Source organism: Bos javanicus, chromosome 8 (assembly GCF_032452875.1).
Source record: "Bos javanicus breed banteng chromosome 8, ARS-OSU_banteng_1.0, whole genome shotgun sequence".
Taxonomy (NCBI): Eukaryota; Metazoa; Chordata; class Mammalia; order Artiodactyla; family Bovidae; genus Bos; species Bos javanicus.
This window is the reverse complement of record NC_083875.1, coordinates 97,663,157-97,681,188: the sequence shown is the minus strand read 5'-3', so window position 1 is coordinate 97,681,188 and position 18,032 is coordinate 97,663,157. Positions and strand designations below refer to the sequence as shown.

Below are 18,032 nucleotides of genomic sequence, written 5' to 3'. Positions count from 1 at the left end.
AATAAAAAGAAAAGCTGAACCTCATTAATTACCAGAAGCACAAATTTTAATGTCAGATTATCATTAATCCAATAACGGTCACACTGGAAAAGATTGTCTTGAATAATTTTTGGTGTTAAGTGTGAAGAGAGGGATAAACTTTCAGAATGAGAGCATCAAATGATATAGTGTTTTGTGGACAATCTGCCAAAATGTCTCAGTATTTTGGCAGAGGGTGTGTGGGATTGCGTGTGTAGATTGAACCTGGCAATACCACTTTGGGTCATACATCAAAGAAAACAGAGCTAGACTTTGGAACCAGGTTCACTGACCCATCCAAGCTTCTGGCATTATTCCTTTACCTCAACCCAATGATCTTCACTTCCAATCCATTTAAGTCATCTACTCACAGCCATTTAGAACACAGGTTGAATCTCATCATCCCCAAAATGCTCTTCAAAATTATAATAAAAGTGCTAATCTCTTCCCATCAACTCTCTCAGTAACTGCTCACCACACCTGGTCTTGCACTTCATTACGACTCTGGTCCCTTGAGCCTCTCCTTTCATTCCAGCTCTGCTCAGCTTAGACAATAATGCCACTGCTTCTGTCACTTCCTAACATCACACACTTGTCTTCCTACTGCTCCTGCCAGGCACATTTCCACATGTGGGCCAACACAGCTGAAGTTTTCAGTACTCAAAATTGACTTCAACCACTCTGTGGTGTCATACACTTCTACGTTACTTAGCTAACAAATCTCACCTTTAACACCTAACCAGCTACCTATCCACATTCACAGTCTTCTAAATGTTACTGAAGAAAAGGAAAGACATCCCCAATCCTTCTGTTCCCCTGGTTAGCCCTCTCTTCCATCCTCCACGACGTTGTTGTTTCAAATCTGTACTCTCCTCTAAATCTGATTCCCAACACTTGCACCCTCCCCGCAGATGACCACTTGAATCCTACTTCATTCAAGACACATTCAAGACAACACCCCAGGAGCTCACACTCTCAACTGGCTGTTTCCAAACTGACACATGGGGTTTTTTCCCATCCATTCACTAATCTCCGTTTTCTTCTCTACTAAATGAAAGGTATCCCTCTCTTCAAATCTAATTCCTGTTGTCCCTCCAGTATTCTCCAGTACCTTGCTAGATTCATTCTGTTTCCTATCCCCTCATCCACTTTTATTTTCAACCTCTCCCTCAAGGCCAGTTCATTTCCATTCACATTTACACAGACCTAATTCTCTATCATCTTAAAAACAACCCCCTCCCCCAATTTGTCCCCTGCTAGTTACACTCTCCTCCCCTTAGACTCAAGCAATTTTCAAAAAAGTTAACTACATATTGCTTTTACTTACTCACAACTGCATACTTCTTACTCAAGAGTGCAATACAATGTGGATAAACTGAAGCATAGACTTTGTTCTCATTTTGCTGCTTATTTTCTGCAGCAGCGCTACTCCTACATTGACAGTAAGGTGGCCCTCCCCAGTACCCCTGAATTTAGCAGCATCAGCAGCCGACACGTCTTAATCCTTCTCTACAGGATTCCTTGATCTCTGTCACAGCTGACAGCACTGAGCCATTTCTCCCTTTCACACTGTCTTACCTTGGATTCCGTAACACTGAACTCCTCCAGGTTTCCTCCTACCTCGATTCCCTCCATTCTGAAATCCCCTCCCTTGCCCAGACCTTTAAGTGTTACTCAAGGCTATGCTTTTGACTGAATTTTCTTTTACACACTCTTCCAGGATAATTTACCTCATCTACTTCTAGTTTTAAGGACCAATCGGATGTCACCTGTATCTCTAGCCCAGTTCTCTCTACTAGAAACCTTCACCGGATATACTATAGGCATTTCAACCAGAATGTATTTGCTGAAGGATGGTTTCTAGACTACTTTAAGTCTTCTATAACCCAATCAAGCTGAGCACCATTTTGAAACAGCTTATACAGAAAAGCCTTCTTTTCAGATGTCGTGAAGGAGGAAAAGGTAGCAACTCTTGCACATGGCTTCTCTGGGAAAGGTTATGTCCAGCAGCCAATGTAGTTACAACTTCTCTAACATAGTCAACAAAAGAGTCCAAAATGCAGTACTTGAGTGCAACCTCAAAAACGACAGTGATCTCTGTTCATTTCGAAGGCAAACTATTCAGTATCACAGTAATCCAAGTCTATGACCCAACCCCTAATGCTGAAGAAGAGGAAGTGGAACGGTTCTATGAAGACCTATAAGACCTTCCAAGACTAACACCAAAAAAAGGTGTCCTTTTCATCATAGGGGACTGGAATGCAAAGTAGGAAGTCAAGAGATACCCAGAATAACAGGCAAGTTTGGCCTTGGAGTACAAAATGAAGCAGGGCAAAGGCTAACAGAGTTTTGCCCAGAGAATGCACTGGTCATAGCAAACACCCTCTTCCAACAACACAAGAGACGATTCTACACATGGACATCACCAGATGGTCAATGTCGAAACCAGATGGATTATATTCCTTGCAATTGAAGATGGAGAAGCTCTATACAGTCAGCAAAAAACAAGATCAGGAGCTGACTGTGGCTCAGATCATGAACTTCTTATTGCAAAATTCAGACTTAGATTGAAGAAAACAGGGAAAACCACTAGACCGTTCAGGTATGACCTAGATCAATTTCCTTATGATTATACAGTGGAAGTGACAGATACAAGGGATTAGATCTGATAGGGTGCCTGAAGAACTGTGGATGGAGGATCGCAACATTGTACAGGAGGCTTGTGATTAAAACCATCCCCAAGAAAAAGAAATTCAAAAAGGCAAAATGTCTGAGGAGGCCTTACAAATAGCTGAGAAAAGAAGAGAAGCAAAAGGCAAAGGAGAAAAGGAAAGATATATCCATCTGAATGCAGAGTTCTAAAGAATAGCAAGGAGAGATAAGAAAACCTTCCGCAGTGATCAATGAAAAGAAATAGAGAACAGAATGGGAGAGACTTGAGAACTCGTCAAGAAAATCAGAGATACCAAGGGAACATTTCATGCAAAGATGGGCTCAATAAAGGACAGAAATGGTATGGACCTAACAGAAGCAGAAGATATTAAGAAGAGGTGGCAAGAATACACAGAACTATACAAAAAAATCATCATGACCCAGATAATCACGATGGTGTGATCACTCACCTAGAGCCAGATATCCTGGAATGTGAAGTCAAGTGGGCCTTAGGAAGCATCATTATGAACAAAGCCAGTGGAGGTGATAGAATTCCAACTGAGCTACTTCAAATCCTAAAAGATGATGCTGTGAAAGTGCTGCACTCAATGTGTCAGCAAATTTGGAAAACTCAGCAGTGGCCACAGGACTGGAAAAGGTCAGTTTTCATTCCAATCCCAAAGAAAGGCAATGCCAAAGAATGCTCAAACTACCACACAATTGCACTCATCTCACACACTAGTTAGGTAATGTTCAAAATTCTCCAAGCCAAGCTTCAAAAGTATGGGAACCGTGAACTTCCAGATGTTCAAGCTGGTTTTAGAAAAGGCAGAGGAACCAGAGATCAAATTAATGGATCCAACATCCATCAGATCATAGAAAAAGCAAGAGAATTCCAGAAAAACATCTACTGTTGCTTCACTGACTACACTAAAGCCTTTGACTGTGTGGATCACAACAAAATGTGGAAAATTCTTCAAGAGATGGGAATACCAGACCACCTTACCTGCCTCCTGAGAAATCTGTGTGCAGGTCAAGAGGCAACAGTTAGAACTGGACATGGAACAACAGACTGGTTCCAAATAGGAAAAGAAGTATGGCAAGGCTGTATATTGTCACTCTGCTTATTTAACTGATATGCAGAGTACATTGTGTGAAATGTTGGGTTGGTTGAAGTACAAGCTGGAATCAAGACTGCCAGGAGAAATATCAATAATCTCAGATATGCAGGCGACACCACTCTTAAGGCAGAAAGTGAAGAGGAAATAAAGAGCCTCTTGATGAAAGTGAAAGAGGAAGAGTGAAAAACCTGGCTTACAAGCTAACATTCAAAAAACTAAGATCATGGCATCCGGTCCCATCACTTCATGGCAAATAGATGGGGAGACAATGGGAAGAGTTGAAGAGACTGTAGTTGTCTTGGGCTCCAAAATCACTGCAGATGGTGACTGCAGCCATGAAATTAATAGACACTTGCTCCTTGAAAGAAAAGCTATGATCAACCTAGATAGAATATTAAAAAGCAGAGACATTACTTTGCCAACAAAGGTCCATTTAGTCAATGCTATGGTTTTTCTAACAGTCATGCATGAATGTGAAAGTTGGACCATAAAGAAAGCTGAGTGCTGAAGAATTGATGCTTTTGAACTGTGGTGTTGGAAAAGACTCTTGAAAGTCCCTTGGAGTGCAAAGAAAGCAAAGCAAAGCAGTCCATCCTAAAAGAAAGCAGTCCTAAAGATTCACTGAAAGGGCTGATGCTGAAATTGAAGCTCCAATACTTTGGCCACCTGATGCAAAGAACTGACTCATTGGGAAAGACCCTGATGCTGGGAAAGAGAAGGCAGGATGACAGAGGAAGAGATGGTTGGATGGCATCACCAACTCGATGGACAGGAGTTTGAGCAAGCTCTGGGAGTCAGTGAAGGACAGGAAAGCCTGGCATGCTGCAGTCCATGGGGTCATAAAGAGTAAGACATGACTGAGCAACTGAACTGAACTGTGCTGAGCCCCGTGTCAATGTTTCCACTAAGTCATCTCAAAAGATGGGCCTAATACTAAGCACTACGATCAGAGTAAACAACAAGTTTCTCCTGGCTGAAGCAGGGATATTCATTTTGCTGCTTATTTCCCCCTAGATAAAGGATGTTAGTTTATCACTGATTAGAGACAGAATATGGTTAAGACTCAATAAATCTAGTTTTTTTTCCTAGCCACATACTTCTCTTTTATGAAATTGTGCATTTTAAAAGAAAAACATACTCAACACCTACTAGACATAGCTAACATTGCTTTTTTTACCCAAAAGGAGACAATCATAATAATTTATTGAAAAAGGCCAACACAAAAGCAGATCAGTTATCCTTTTCATCCCATTCTGTTCTGAGGTAGTTGTCTCTCACTTCTCCAATATTCCTCACATTAAATCCAGTGGTTCCAACTTATCATCTAACTTATCACATTGAAAAATGTGAACGCTATATTGTATCCCATGACACTATCTTAGTTCAGGCCAACCACCATTAAAAGTAGTTATTTCCACGAATTAAAGTTGTATGTTTCAGATATAAAAGTAATGTCTTTTAAATCTTATCTCCATAGTAGTATAATGTTTTACAAGTCAGTCTTCCTACACATCACTTAGTTCATGGGTGCTACATACTTACCATGTGTCAGGCAGTGTACAAAGAGCCTCACAATATTTAACTCATTTACTCTGTGTTAGATCTCTATTTGAATCCTGGCTGGTTATTCAGACAGACTTAGTATTTGAAAACAACAAATACTGTTGAGATTTGTGAACACTGATGCAGGCATTTTTGAGGCAATCTGCCATCCTTTGACCCAAAAATTCCACCTCTAAGAATCAATACTAAAGGGATGTTCACAGAAATACTTCAAAGATACATGAACGAAATATGTGTAGTACACTACTTATTGTAATACTGCAAACAACCCTAAATATCCATCAACGGTGAAATGGTAAAATACATTATTGCTCATGCATATAGCTGTATTGTTAAACAATTCAATAAGAACAGTGACTATATAAAGAAATTAACAGAATGCATGTACATTAAAATGACTGGAAGAAATATTTACAATTATCTTTAAGGACAAAGGGCTCCTCTGGTGGCTCAGAGGTTAAAGCGTCTGCCTCCAATGCGGGAGACCCGGGTTCGATCCCTGGGTAGGGAAGATCCCCTGGAGAAGTTAATGGTAAACCACTCCAGTATTCTTGCCTTGAGAATCCCATGGACGGAGAAGCCTTGTAGGCTACAGTCCACAGGGTCGCAGAGAGTCAGACACGACTGAGCGTCTTCACCTTCACCTTAAGGACAAAAGCAATGGATTTTTAAATACATAGTGTTGTTGTTTTTATGTATTATATGCACACATTTTTCTGAAAAAAAAAAAAAAAAAAGACAAGCAGCATAGACAGAATTCAACAATGGTTACTTAGACCAGGGGCCTAAAGCCTTTTGCTCTTTATACACTTTACTTACTATAACAAGTCTCGATTGTTTTTAGTAATGAGGGGAAATGTAAGTAGTTTAAAAGAAAAAACACCTCATGGTACCCTCTTCCAACCATTACTAATATTATACAAGAATACACTGCAATTTATGAGATCTCATTAAAGCTGAAAATTCTGGATAGTTCGAACACTACATAGCCTAGCAAATTAAAAAATTAGTAACAGCAAGTAAGTTTTAGCCATTAACCATTATGTATGTGTTAGTCACTTAGTCAAGTCTGACTCTTTGCAACCCCATGAACTGTAGCCTGCCAGGCTCCTCTGTCCATGGAATTCTCAGAAAAGAGTACTGGAATGGGTTGCCATTCCCTTCTCCAGGGTATCTTCCCAATCTGGGGATCGAACCTGGGTCTCCCACATTGCAGGCAGATTCTTTACCATCTGAGCCACCAGTGAAGCCCCCATTAGCAAAAGGAAACAGAGACCTAAAGCAAAATCTATTTACAAAAGGATTCCATACAGTTTATGGGCAAAACTTTTCCTTTTTGGTTCCCTGGGCGGTATCCTTCCATTTGGGAGACTAGTGCAGGCACCCGAGAGTATTTCCTGAATCCTTCCCACAAAGCGGGTTTCAGGTAATTCTAAAAACAGAACTGATTATGAAGATGTCAACTGACATTAATGCAGCAGGAAACTTCTTCCCACTGGACCAAAGGAAAGAAAAAATGTGGTACAATCTTTTTTTTTTTTAACTGAAAAAATAATTTTCAAATTAGGGTTACAATCTAAAAGTTACTATTTTAAGTATAATTTGAAATTCATAATCCATTCTCCCCCAACAGAAACTATGATAATTAGGCTCCTAAAGCCAAAGTACTCAAAGTGTTAGTCGCTCAGTTGCGTTCAACTCTACAACCGAGAGCTGTTGGATTATAGCCCTCCAGGCTCCTCTGTCCGTGGAATTCTCCAGCAAGAATCCTGCAGCGGGCAGCCATTCCCTTCTCCAGGGGAATCTTCCCAGTCTGCGTCTCCAGCGTTGCAGGCAGACTTTTTACTGTCAGAGCCACCAGGGAAGCCCCTGGTAACCAACAGCAGCTACTAATTTCTTTTCTGTCTTTTTTTTTAAATAAAAAAAAGCCTATCTATTTACGCCAGTTTAATCTATTCTACAATATTATAAATACATTCCTAACAGTATGGTCTCATCAAGATCAAAACGGACACAGACTTTGAAGACAGTAAAGCAGAAATTCCCAAGTTACTTGTAAATTTTAAAGTCCCTATACAGGCAGAGAACGGATCTAATACACGACAAATAAAGCCACCCACCTAATACAACCAGACATGCAGAGGACAGGACAGAGGGAGAGACAACAACTGTTATCCACCTGCTCAAGTATCGAAGACCTATGCATACATATTAGTCATTTGTAGCTGGTCTACTTCCTCTGCTGGAATAGGTATATGTTAAAGGGTTTATAAAGTTCATCCCCCTATAAAATTAGCTGTCAGAGAGCCAAATACAAGGAATGTATTTATCCAAACTTATAGGGAACAGACGTGTGATGTCCTGCAGCAGGATTCACTGTTCTATACCAAGTTTAAATTTATAACATTTCTTTCCAAAAGCAAAAGAAATTTTATATACTATCAAATAATCTCAATTTCCAGGACTAAAATGACAGAATACTTCTCTCAACACTGAAGTTGCTGACTACATCAAGCTGAGAAAATAAAGATATCTCACACAAACCATGTTCAAAAAGGACAGTGAAAACACAGATCACAATGAATGGAACACTGATAAAAAACAGGATTTGTTTTTCTAAAAATTGCATAGATTTCTGATTTCACAATTTACCCAAATTTTCAGATCCATGATCTCATCTGATTTTCACACCAACTCTATGAGGAAGGTAAATTACTATTACTCCCATTTTACCCATGAGAAAACAGATTTAAGTATGCCACACTCAAAGACACAAGGCAACTACAAAGTGGGGAAAAGCTGTCCTCTAGCTTAGGAACAGTATGATGTATTTGAAAGAGCAAGATGTTAAAAAAAAAAAAAAAGCAAACAGATTCAAGAGCTACCCTTAAGTTCTGCTGTAAGGAAGAGGGGGAAACGGGACTGTAGACAAATGTGGAGACAAGGGAGGGTTTTATTAAAACAAGGAGTGTTTAGATAACTCTAGAAATGGAAAAATCAATGATGAAGAAAAGGAGACCCAATGGAGTGACGTCCTTTATAAATGAGAGTTTAGGATGTCGTGGGAAAGTGAAGGAACTGGCCTTAGATAGCACTATCCACAATACAAAGCTATCTCCACAATCAAGAGAGGCTGTCAGGTGGAGTGAGAGTGGGACCATGTTGTTAAGCACTGTCACCAAACATACTGTGTATTTTCTCAAACTCACATAACCTTCAAAACGATCCTGAGACGGCAGTATTTCTGTGGCTGTATTCTTAACTTTACTGATGAGGAAACAGGCACAAAACTGGGTAACTTGCCAAAGGTCACATCACGTGGCAAGTGCTACAGCCAGGACTGAAAGTTAGGCGGCCTGGCTCAAGAGACATGCCACACCTGACCCTTGCAAGGGAGTGATTATAACCACTGGCTCTATTTTAGCTGGGCAAAAGTGGAAGCAGTAACACGAGGAGAGGGCCAGAGAAAAGCAGTATGGATAAAATGGATTGTAAGTCTCCTAAGAACTGGAAACAGAGGAACGTTAAAGTGAGGTACCAAAAACAGATTACTGTGGACAAGAGGAAGAGCTCCAGTTACTTGCCATGATAAGAGCTAGTTACCACTCCTGGGTCTGAATAAATGAGTTAAGTAGAAGGAAAGGTCACCGGATGTGCAATTAATGAATGGAGATCAGACTGTGGACAAGACCATCATTCAAAGACAGTGAAACTACCAAGGCCATTGACTGTGACCCCAGATAAGTTACTAATCATGCTGGTCTCCAATTCTTTTTAAAACACACATTATTACATATTTTTCACAATTCTGGTTTTTTTTTTTTTTTAACAATGCCTACCACAGGCTGTGACACTCAGAATTATTGCGATTGTTTTCATGTGTCTCCCATGCATTTCTCAATTCACTCAAATCTAACTTCTGGCCCCACCGCTTCAAGGAGACTACTCACCCGGGTCACTTATGACCTCCAAGTTGCCAAAACCAAGTCATGTTCCTTGTTTTCATCTTACATTTTTGCAAGTAGCAGATACACTTGACCCTTTCCTCATCTTTTAAACTTTTTTCTTCTCTTGGATTCTTCCTCCTTCAAAGGTCGCACCTTGACTGCCTGACCTTTTCACTACTCAGTCTTCACATGAACAGCACCCCAGTTTCAGCCCTAAGCCCCATTTCATTCCATTCTCACCAAGGCTCCTCAACTCTAGTAGCTCTAACGGGTAATTTAGGCTCTTGGGCTCAATTTTGTCCAGAATGGGCACTGAAAAAGGTTGAGGCAAGATGATCTCATCCATTCCCATGGACTGAGGTCAAACATACATGTGGCTTGTCATGTCTCTAACCCCAGCCCAAATTTCCCTCTGGAATTAAAATTCATAGCAAATCTCCTTGTCATTTCCACCTAAATGTTTAGTAGGTGTCTTAAATGTAAGTCTTTGAGTTCCCACCCCAATCCCTAAACCTGCTCCTCTCTCAACCCTCCATGTCTTAGCAAAGAACATGGTGTTCACACAAGTTATACAACTAAAACCTTTAATCTTTTATTTCTCAACTTCCCCCACTACAACCCATCATCAGCTCTTCCCTTCCAACCATATCTCAAATCCCTCCAATTCTCTTTGTATCTCTACTGTTACTTCCCTAGTCAAAACTTCAACTCCTGAAACTGTTGTGCAAGCCTCACTGCTCTTCGTACTGTCTGTTCTCCAGACAGCAAAGTAACCTTTCCAAATCATAAAAGAAATATTTTTTCTGCTCTGCTTAAAAGCCCCCAAAGGCTTCCTATTTTACAATGAAAATCTCCAGCTTATTACAAAGCCCTACAGGCCCTGGCCTCTTGCCTAACTCTAATCCCTCACCTCTCTTTCCCCTCACCTACTAGAACAACAAAACAGGCCTTTTTTGATTCCCAATGCACACCCTTGAAAGTCCTTCCCTAAAGAAAACACTCTCCCCATCTCTGAGTGCTTATTATTCAGATCTCAGTTTAAATGTCACCTTATTTAGAAAGGTCTTCTGTGACCAGTCCATTTAAAAGTAGCCACCTAGTCATGCACTATCACATTACCTCACCCTATTTCAATTCTCTACATAACTCTTACCATTATCTGGTTTTGAAAACTTGTTTTTCAACTGATTTATCCCACTATAACGTACACACCATGAGAGCAGAACCTGACATTTTTAGTAAGTATTCAACCAATACTAAATAAATTAACATGCAAAGATTGAGGGATCACTGACTTGGCAATTCACCAAAAAATGTATTTAGTTCATTCAAAAGATCTTTACCAAACTCTTGTTGCTGTTGTTTAGTCTCTAAGTCATATCCAACTCTTTGCAACCCAATGGACTGTAGGCTCCTCTGTCCATGGGACTTCTCAGGCAAGGATACTGAAAGGGGTTGCCATTTCCTTCTCCAGGGGATCTTCCTGACCCAGAGACTGAACCCAGCTCAGCTGCATTGGCAGATGGATTCTCTACCACTGAGCCACCTGGAAAGCTCCCTTAAATGCTTCCTGTGTGCTAAGTACAGATGCAAGCCATGCCAGATTTCCCAGGTACTTCCAGTATTTTGTTTTACCAAAATGCCAAGAAACCTTAGTTTTACCTCTGTGATATAGTATTTTAATACGTTAACTACTTAAAGGTTTTAATAATCTAGGAAACTTCCATAATAAGGCACTATCTCCAGCACAACTCTATTATAATACAATTAGTCATGATGGGAACAATGTGCTAAAAAATGATGGCTAGTAAATCCTATATACAGAACTAGTACTCAAGCAGTATTTTGCAGCACAAATGTATCACCAAGTGAGATAATTCTTTGCAGATTACTGTACAGATCAAATACACTGTCTATACTAATTAAAACTACTGTACTTTAGCAACGGTCTTATCAAAAACTTCCAATGTATACACATAGCTTTGTTGTGACTTATGTAGTATTTCAGCTTGTGCACTTAATGTCTCGCCTCAAACTCACTGTTGTTTTTCCCCCAGTTATTTTATAAGAGGAGATGAATTATTATTCTAATAATAAAAAGATTTTTGTAATGGTTAACACTAAGGGCAGTGCAACGGTAACGGTCAAATAAATGGCACAAAATGGCAATGTTAAGGTTTCACTGGTTTTAAACAAAAAGGCAGGGGAGGACTTTCAACATTCAAAAACTAAAGCAAATAAGAGCACCTTAAAAACAAATCTTGCTTTTTCTACTGTGTCCGTCTCCTATGCTATAGCCACCGACTGAGCTAAGACTATGTAAATATGTCTCCCCAAAAGCCCCAGACCATGTGTCCCGTGTCCTTGCCTTCCTCTGGTTCTGCCAGTCAAAGCTCACTGAACATTTACTTGTTCAGCAAACGAATCACTCCCATGGTTCCTCTTATCTCTCAGTCCTCTTTCACACATTTTTGCTCCTACTCCTCTCAAGCTCACAAGAGTTTCTACACCAGCCATTTCAAGTTACTTAAGTAATTTAAGGTTCCTTAGTTACTTCTAGGTAAAAAATCAAACCTCTGAGTGGCCAACACATAGGTTTCAGACACCAAAATCTGTTCATTTTATGTGAATCTCCCTAAAAGTCTCACTAAAATCCTATTTTTTCCCCTTTATTTTAAATTTATTTTCTTAATATCCTTGGCTATCTAGTTTTCACAAACAGGATACTTACAGTCTGCTGATAATTATATAATTTTCATTGCGTCTTTTCTTACTGGAATGCTCTCAAATACGGTATTAAAAATAAATGTTAATTTAAAAATCACTATAAAGATGCAATTAAAATAGCTCTAATGTTTTCCCCATTTCTGAAATTTAAGTCCATTAAAGTAAAAACCCACAAGTCATTTTAAAGTAAATGTTCCAGAATATCCTGATTAAATGTTTTCATTTCTTGTCCCAGACTAACAATGTTAGGTTTTACATTTATATAAACAGCAGCACAATTATACTTGGACAAACAGCAACAAAAAACTGAAGAAGCAACTCTGTAACTAAGCTTTCTGAAAATCTACCTTCAGAAGTATATGTTTATAATTCATATAAATAAACTGGAAAATAGCAACTTAGCTAATTATCTATACAAACACAATATTGGCTCTAAGATAATGAATGCATAAAATGCCTAAAGAGCAATACAAATCTAGTAGAACATAAATGTTTCAGTGGAGCTGTAGAAAGTCACTGCATATCTTCAATAAACCAGAAATATAAAACACTGCCCCCCCCCCAAACCTTTAGGTTTCAATAATTCTGGAACTAATTGTGAATACCAGTTGGTAAAGTTCCTGCAGCACCAACATTACAAAAAACTAAAGTCAATAGCTATTTTATGGAAAAATTTGGCTGAAAACTAATTAAACAGCTGCATTTTCACCTCCATCCTGTAACTTATAAGTACACAATAAGCAGTAAAGGAATATTCAGGAAGAATTTGATGTTAGTAACAGCGATCCACAGGTGTTGTCAATTTTGAGGACACTGAATTTCTCATTGAAACTTGGTATCTCTTGCACCTTTTAAGAATTTATCATGTAGCATATTTACACATATAATTAAGTGCCTTGAGCTAAAATCATTTTGTGCCACAATTTCAAAAAGCTTGGGAACTACATTTTTAAATAATTCAAGATGTAGAAAACTTCCTCCCTCAAAGGCACCCATTGATTAATAATCAATTCCATTTACTGACCACCAATTAAATACTATTTAATCTTCACATCTTTGTAGAACAGGTATATAGCAAATTATGTTAGAGCTGCAAATAGGAGCTCAGGTTTATTTAATTAACCAACACCAAGTAGACCTGGATGGGTGTGAGAGTTGGACTATAAAGAAAGCTGAGCGCCGAAGAATTGATGCTTTTAAAGTGTGGTATTGGAGAAGATTCTTTAGAGTCCCTTGGGCTGCAAAGAGATCCAACCAGTCCATCCTAAAGGAAATCAGTCCTGAATATCAGTGGATGGACTGATGCTGAAGCTGAAACTCCAATACTTGGCCACCTGATGCAAAATGACTCACTGGAAAAGACCCTGATCCTGGGAAAGATTGAAGGCAAAAGGAGAAGGGGACGACAGAGGATGAGATGGTTGGATGGCATCACTGACTCAACGGACATGAGTAAGTAAGCTCCCGGAGTTGGTGATGCAGGGAGGCCTGGCATGCTGCGGTCCATAGGGTCGCAGAGTCGGAAACAACTAAGCGACTGAACTGAAGGTCCCCGACATCCACCAAAATTGAATCAATTATTTTGAAAAATACAGACGGGCAGAAAGTTGCTGCTGTAAATACAACACTGTGACAACCTCAAAGGTGTACAGACTCACACTTCCAGAACACAAGAAGTTTACACTGAATGGCAATTTTTAGATCTTGGCATAAAATTGTACTGATTTCAACACAGTGGCTTTTTGCAGTCACAAATACAGAGGATGACATGAGAATTTAACACGTGAAGTTCGAGTCGTCCAAGAGTTTACAGAAGAGATTCGGAGTTTTTATTTTATTTCTCCTCTGAAAGGCTGTTATTTGGAGGTTGGGTGCAGACTTCCGATGCTACAAGTTCAAGGCTTCTAACACAGGGAACTTGCTAATCTGGAGTTAAGTTTGCGCCTGGATTTATTGGAAGGGCTCTAATGCAACAACCTTCACCACCAAAAAGGCCTCCAAGTGCAATCTACGTATGGGTGTGGGCTGGGTGGCGGGAGAACTGCAGAGAAACGATTCAACATTTATGCAAATAAAAGGGTCACCAATTCCGCGGCGAAGAGGGCAAAAAATGCATTTTCACCACCCCTCACACTCACTCTGCGGCTGACGGAACCTGATACCATTTTATTTAAGGCTCATTATCTCCAGTTACCACCTCCAAGACCTCAGCGCCTAACCAGGTCCACGCAGGTATAGTGGCGACGCCTACCTCTCCCTCCCTAACCTGTGCACCCACACCCGGGAGCCCAGCTCGATCGCCCAGGCCACCCTGACCTCCCCTCCCCCTCTGGCCCCTCCACCGAGAGCGCCCAGGCCGAGGCCTCCGGTGCCCCGCTAACGTGTGCTTCACGCCATATGCCACCCGGGCTTCGGTGTCCGACCACTGCTTCCCCTCACTCCTGCCACAAAACTCACAGCCCACTCTGAAGGTTCGTTGGGCCGCACGCTGCCAGGTCCCTGGCCCTACCCGCGCCCGGAGCCCGCAGGCCTCATAAGCGCCCGGGTCCCTAGACCCTGCGCTCGCCATGCCCTCTCGGGTGCACCGCGGCTCTACCTGCTCAAGCTCCGCTCGAAGCTGAGGTCGAGGCCCCGCACGCGGTCCCGCCGCGCCATCCCCAGCCCAGGCCTTCCCGGCCCCTCGCGCGGACCGCCCCGCTCCGGGCCGGGCCCAGCGCGCCCCGCCGCACTCACCGTCTCGTCGGGGTCGATGTCGATCTTGAAGGTCTGCTGCTGGAGGGTCTTCAGGGTGACCAGCATGGTGCCGTCGCGCAGCTCCGCTGCCGGGCCTGCTCCGGGTGCTGGCCGCTGGGCGGGGTCTGTGGCCTGGCGGGGCCCCGGGGTCGCCCGCGCTCCTCGCGCACTCGGGAGGAAGGTGGTGGGGGTGGGGGCTTGTCACATTCGCCCTGCAGAGCGGCCTCTCCCCCAGCCCTGGCCCCCGGCCGCGCCGCTGCCTCCGCGACTGCGGCCTTCCTCGCGAGCTCGGGCCACCGTGCTTCCTCACGCGCCCGGTTACCAGCCAGTGGGTCTGTCGGAAGCGCGAGGGGCTCTGCGAAAGCAGCAGAGAATCCGCTAGCTCACCACAGGCTGGTGGCCGCCATCATCGTGACTCGCCGAGACGCACCCTCCCCCCACCACCCTAAAAACCTGGGGGATGGGGCCGGGCTGGCGGAGCGCGCAGGCGTAGGGTGCGGCGAGGCTGTGCGCAGGCGCAGCCAAGAACTCCGCCCCGGAATTGGGGCGGGGTGGATTGCCGCTCTGGAATGCCGGCCGCCTGGATGGCGCGTGCGCAGGCGCAGTCAGTGGGCGTCTTGTTGTGGGGGCGCTCAGGGCTTCCTCGTCTCGTCTGTTTCTGGGGCCTTCTCCCGCCCGCTGTCGCTCCGCCTACGTGCAGACTCCGCCCGGTTGCCTGAGTTGCGCAATCCGTAGCCTGGGAAGCGCTACGTGGAGACACGACAGAGTGGCTGGCGAGCCTTGGAACTAGGGAACTAGAGGGTGGAAGGTCGGGGCGAGGTTTAAGTGAAAGGGTCGCGGGCAACCAGCGTAGTGGGCCAGCGCTTGCAGGGCGCTTTCTATGTGGCTGAACCCTTATGCTGGGATTCATTTACCCTGAGATCACTGACTTCAGCGCCAGACCACGTTAATGGACCTTGCGCCTAAATATAAGATCAAGTTATATCACTTCCCCAGGCAGATCTGTCCAATGGCACCTCGTCTCATGAGTAAAAGTCAAAGTTCCTAGAGCTGGATACACAGCCCCTACCTCTTACATCTTATTCTCTCGGCTTGCACTAGACGTTGTTGGTGGATGTTCAGCAAATGCTCTCAACCTGAGAGTCTACCTTCACCCTTGCTGTTTCCGCTCTGAGTCTTTTCCTCGATACCTGGGTGGCTCGACTTCTCACTTCCAATCTTTGCTCAGATGTCGCCTTCTCAGGGAGATCGACTCTGGATACCCGACTTAAAACGGCAACTTCCCGAGTTCCGTTACCCTGCTGTGTCTTCTGTAGCACTTCAGTTCAGTCGCTCAGTCGTGTCCGACTCTCTGCGACCCCATGGACTGCAGCACGTCGGGCTTCCCTGTCCATCACCAACTCCCGGAGCTTACTCAAACTAAAGTCTATCGGGTCGGTGATGCCATCCAACCATCTCATCCTCTGTCGTCCCATTAATACATATGTATTGGGTTTATCATCTTTCTCCCTTCAGTAAATCACAGGCAAGCTGCACAAAGGCAAAGATTTTGTTGTGTTGCGTGATGCACCCCTAGCACGAAGAAACAAGCTTGGCGTGTAATGCAGGCACAGTAAATATTTTTGGAATCCATGAATGCGCTCGGTTTCTCATCAGTAAAATGGGGATAATAATAGCACTCAACTTCATTGATTATTGGAGGGGAGTGTTGAATAATGTATGTAAAATCTTTGTACCAGGAACGCACAGAGTTAGTAGCCCATAAGTACATAGCTGTTTGTAGTACGCCCAATTCAGATAAGAAAACTGAAGTATAGAGATGATGAGTTAGGTACATGGAGTCACCCACCTGCTAAGTTGCAGGTCCAGAATCTGAATCTAAGCAGAATGACTCCAGAGTCCATGCTCCTAGGTGCCTGGCATTCCTCTCTCTTAATTACGTATCCTGCTGCACATTTAGGGGCTTCCCTGATAGCTCAATGGCACCCCACTCCAGTACTCTTGCCTGGAAAATCCCATGGATGGAGGAGCCTGGCAGGCTGCAGTCCATGGGGTCGCGAAGAGTCAGACATGACTGAGCGACTTCACTTTCACTTTCCACTTTCATGCATTGGAGAAGGAAATGGCAACCCACTCCAGTGTTCTTGCCTGGAGAATCCCAGGGACGGCGGAGCCTGGTGAGCTGCCATCCATGGGGTTGAACAGAGTCGGACACTACTGAAGTGACTTAGCAGCTGATAGCTCAGGCGGTAAAGAATCCGCCCGGAATGCGGGAGGCCAGGGTTCGATTCCTGGGTCGGGAAGATCCCCTGGAGAAGGGATAGGCTACCCACTCCAGTATTCTTGGGCTTCCCTTCTGGCTCAGCTGGTAAAGAAACCGCCCGCAATGCGGGAGCCTTGGGTTCGGCTGCACATTTAACTTAAAGTAATTCAAATGCAAAATTACAGTTAGGTCACTAGCTATGTGACTAATTGCAAATTACCCCCACTGTACCAGCATCCTCACTGATAAAATGTCACTGCTTGGTTTTCTGTGGATTCTAGAAGCTCAGATCTAATTCTTCCATGGAACTTTGCTTGACCAACCTCCCTCTCCACTAACCTCCTGTTGTCCATTTCAGACCACATGTCTCCCTGTATTGTAATTCAGCATCTAACCCTCCACCCTCTGTATTTCCCTATATCTATTGTTAGTCACCAGGTGATCTCATCTTACTCTTTGTTTTGAAATACCTCTCTCCTGGACTTTCCCCCTTAGCTATCGTTAGCTGATTGCCTGCACAGTATCTTTTTAAAAAATATTTATGTATTTAGCTGTGCTGGGTCTTAGCTGCGGCACATGGGATCTTTCGTTGCAGTGCATAGGCTTAGTTGCCCTGTAGCATGTGGGATCTAAGTTTCCCAGATCAGAGATCCAACTCGCCCCCTCATTTGGAAGGCAGATTCTTAACCACTGGACCACCAGGGAAGTCCCAACACAATATCTTGACTTGAAATATAATTAGCCTCTGATACTTAACATGGCCAAACAGAACCATTGACCCCCTCTGGGCCTCCCTTCCCCCTGAATCCTGTTCTCCCAGTTTCCCCCCATCATAGTTCATGGCACCGCCATCTACCCACATGCTCAGACCAAAAATCTAGTCATCATGCCAGATAAGTCTCTTCCCTCTCTTCTTCCCCGCACCAGCCACCACATCTAATCCATTATCAAGTCCTATCAACTTTATTCTCCAAGTTATATCCCCAAGTCAGCCATTTCTCACCATTT

The 18,032-nt window shown here is 43.1% G+C and overlaps 1 protein-coding gene across 1 annotated transcript in view; it reads right to left on the bottom strand.

Annotated features, from left to right (window-relative positions):
• The window catches only part of RAD23B (RAD23 homolog B, nucleotide excision repair protein), a 44,748-nt gene extending 29,503 nt beyond the window's left edge, over positions 1-15,245 (bottom strand). The window contains exon 1 of the mRNA XM_061426418.1: positions 14,762-15,245. Within this exon, the coding sequence (XP_061282402.1) occupies positions 14,762-14,827 (66 nt within the window). The 5' untranslated portion in view covers positions 14,828-15,245. The remainder of the gene's footprint in view (positions 1-14,761) is intronic.
• Between the last annotated feature and the right edge of the window lie 2,787 nt (positions 15,246-18,032).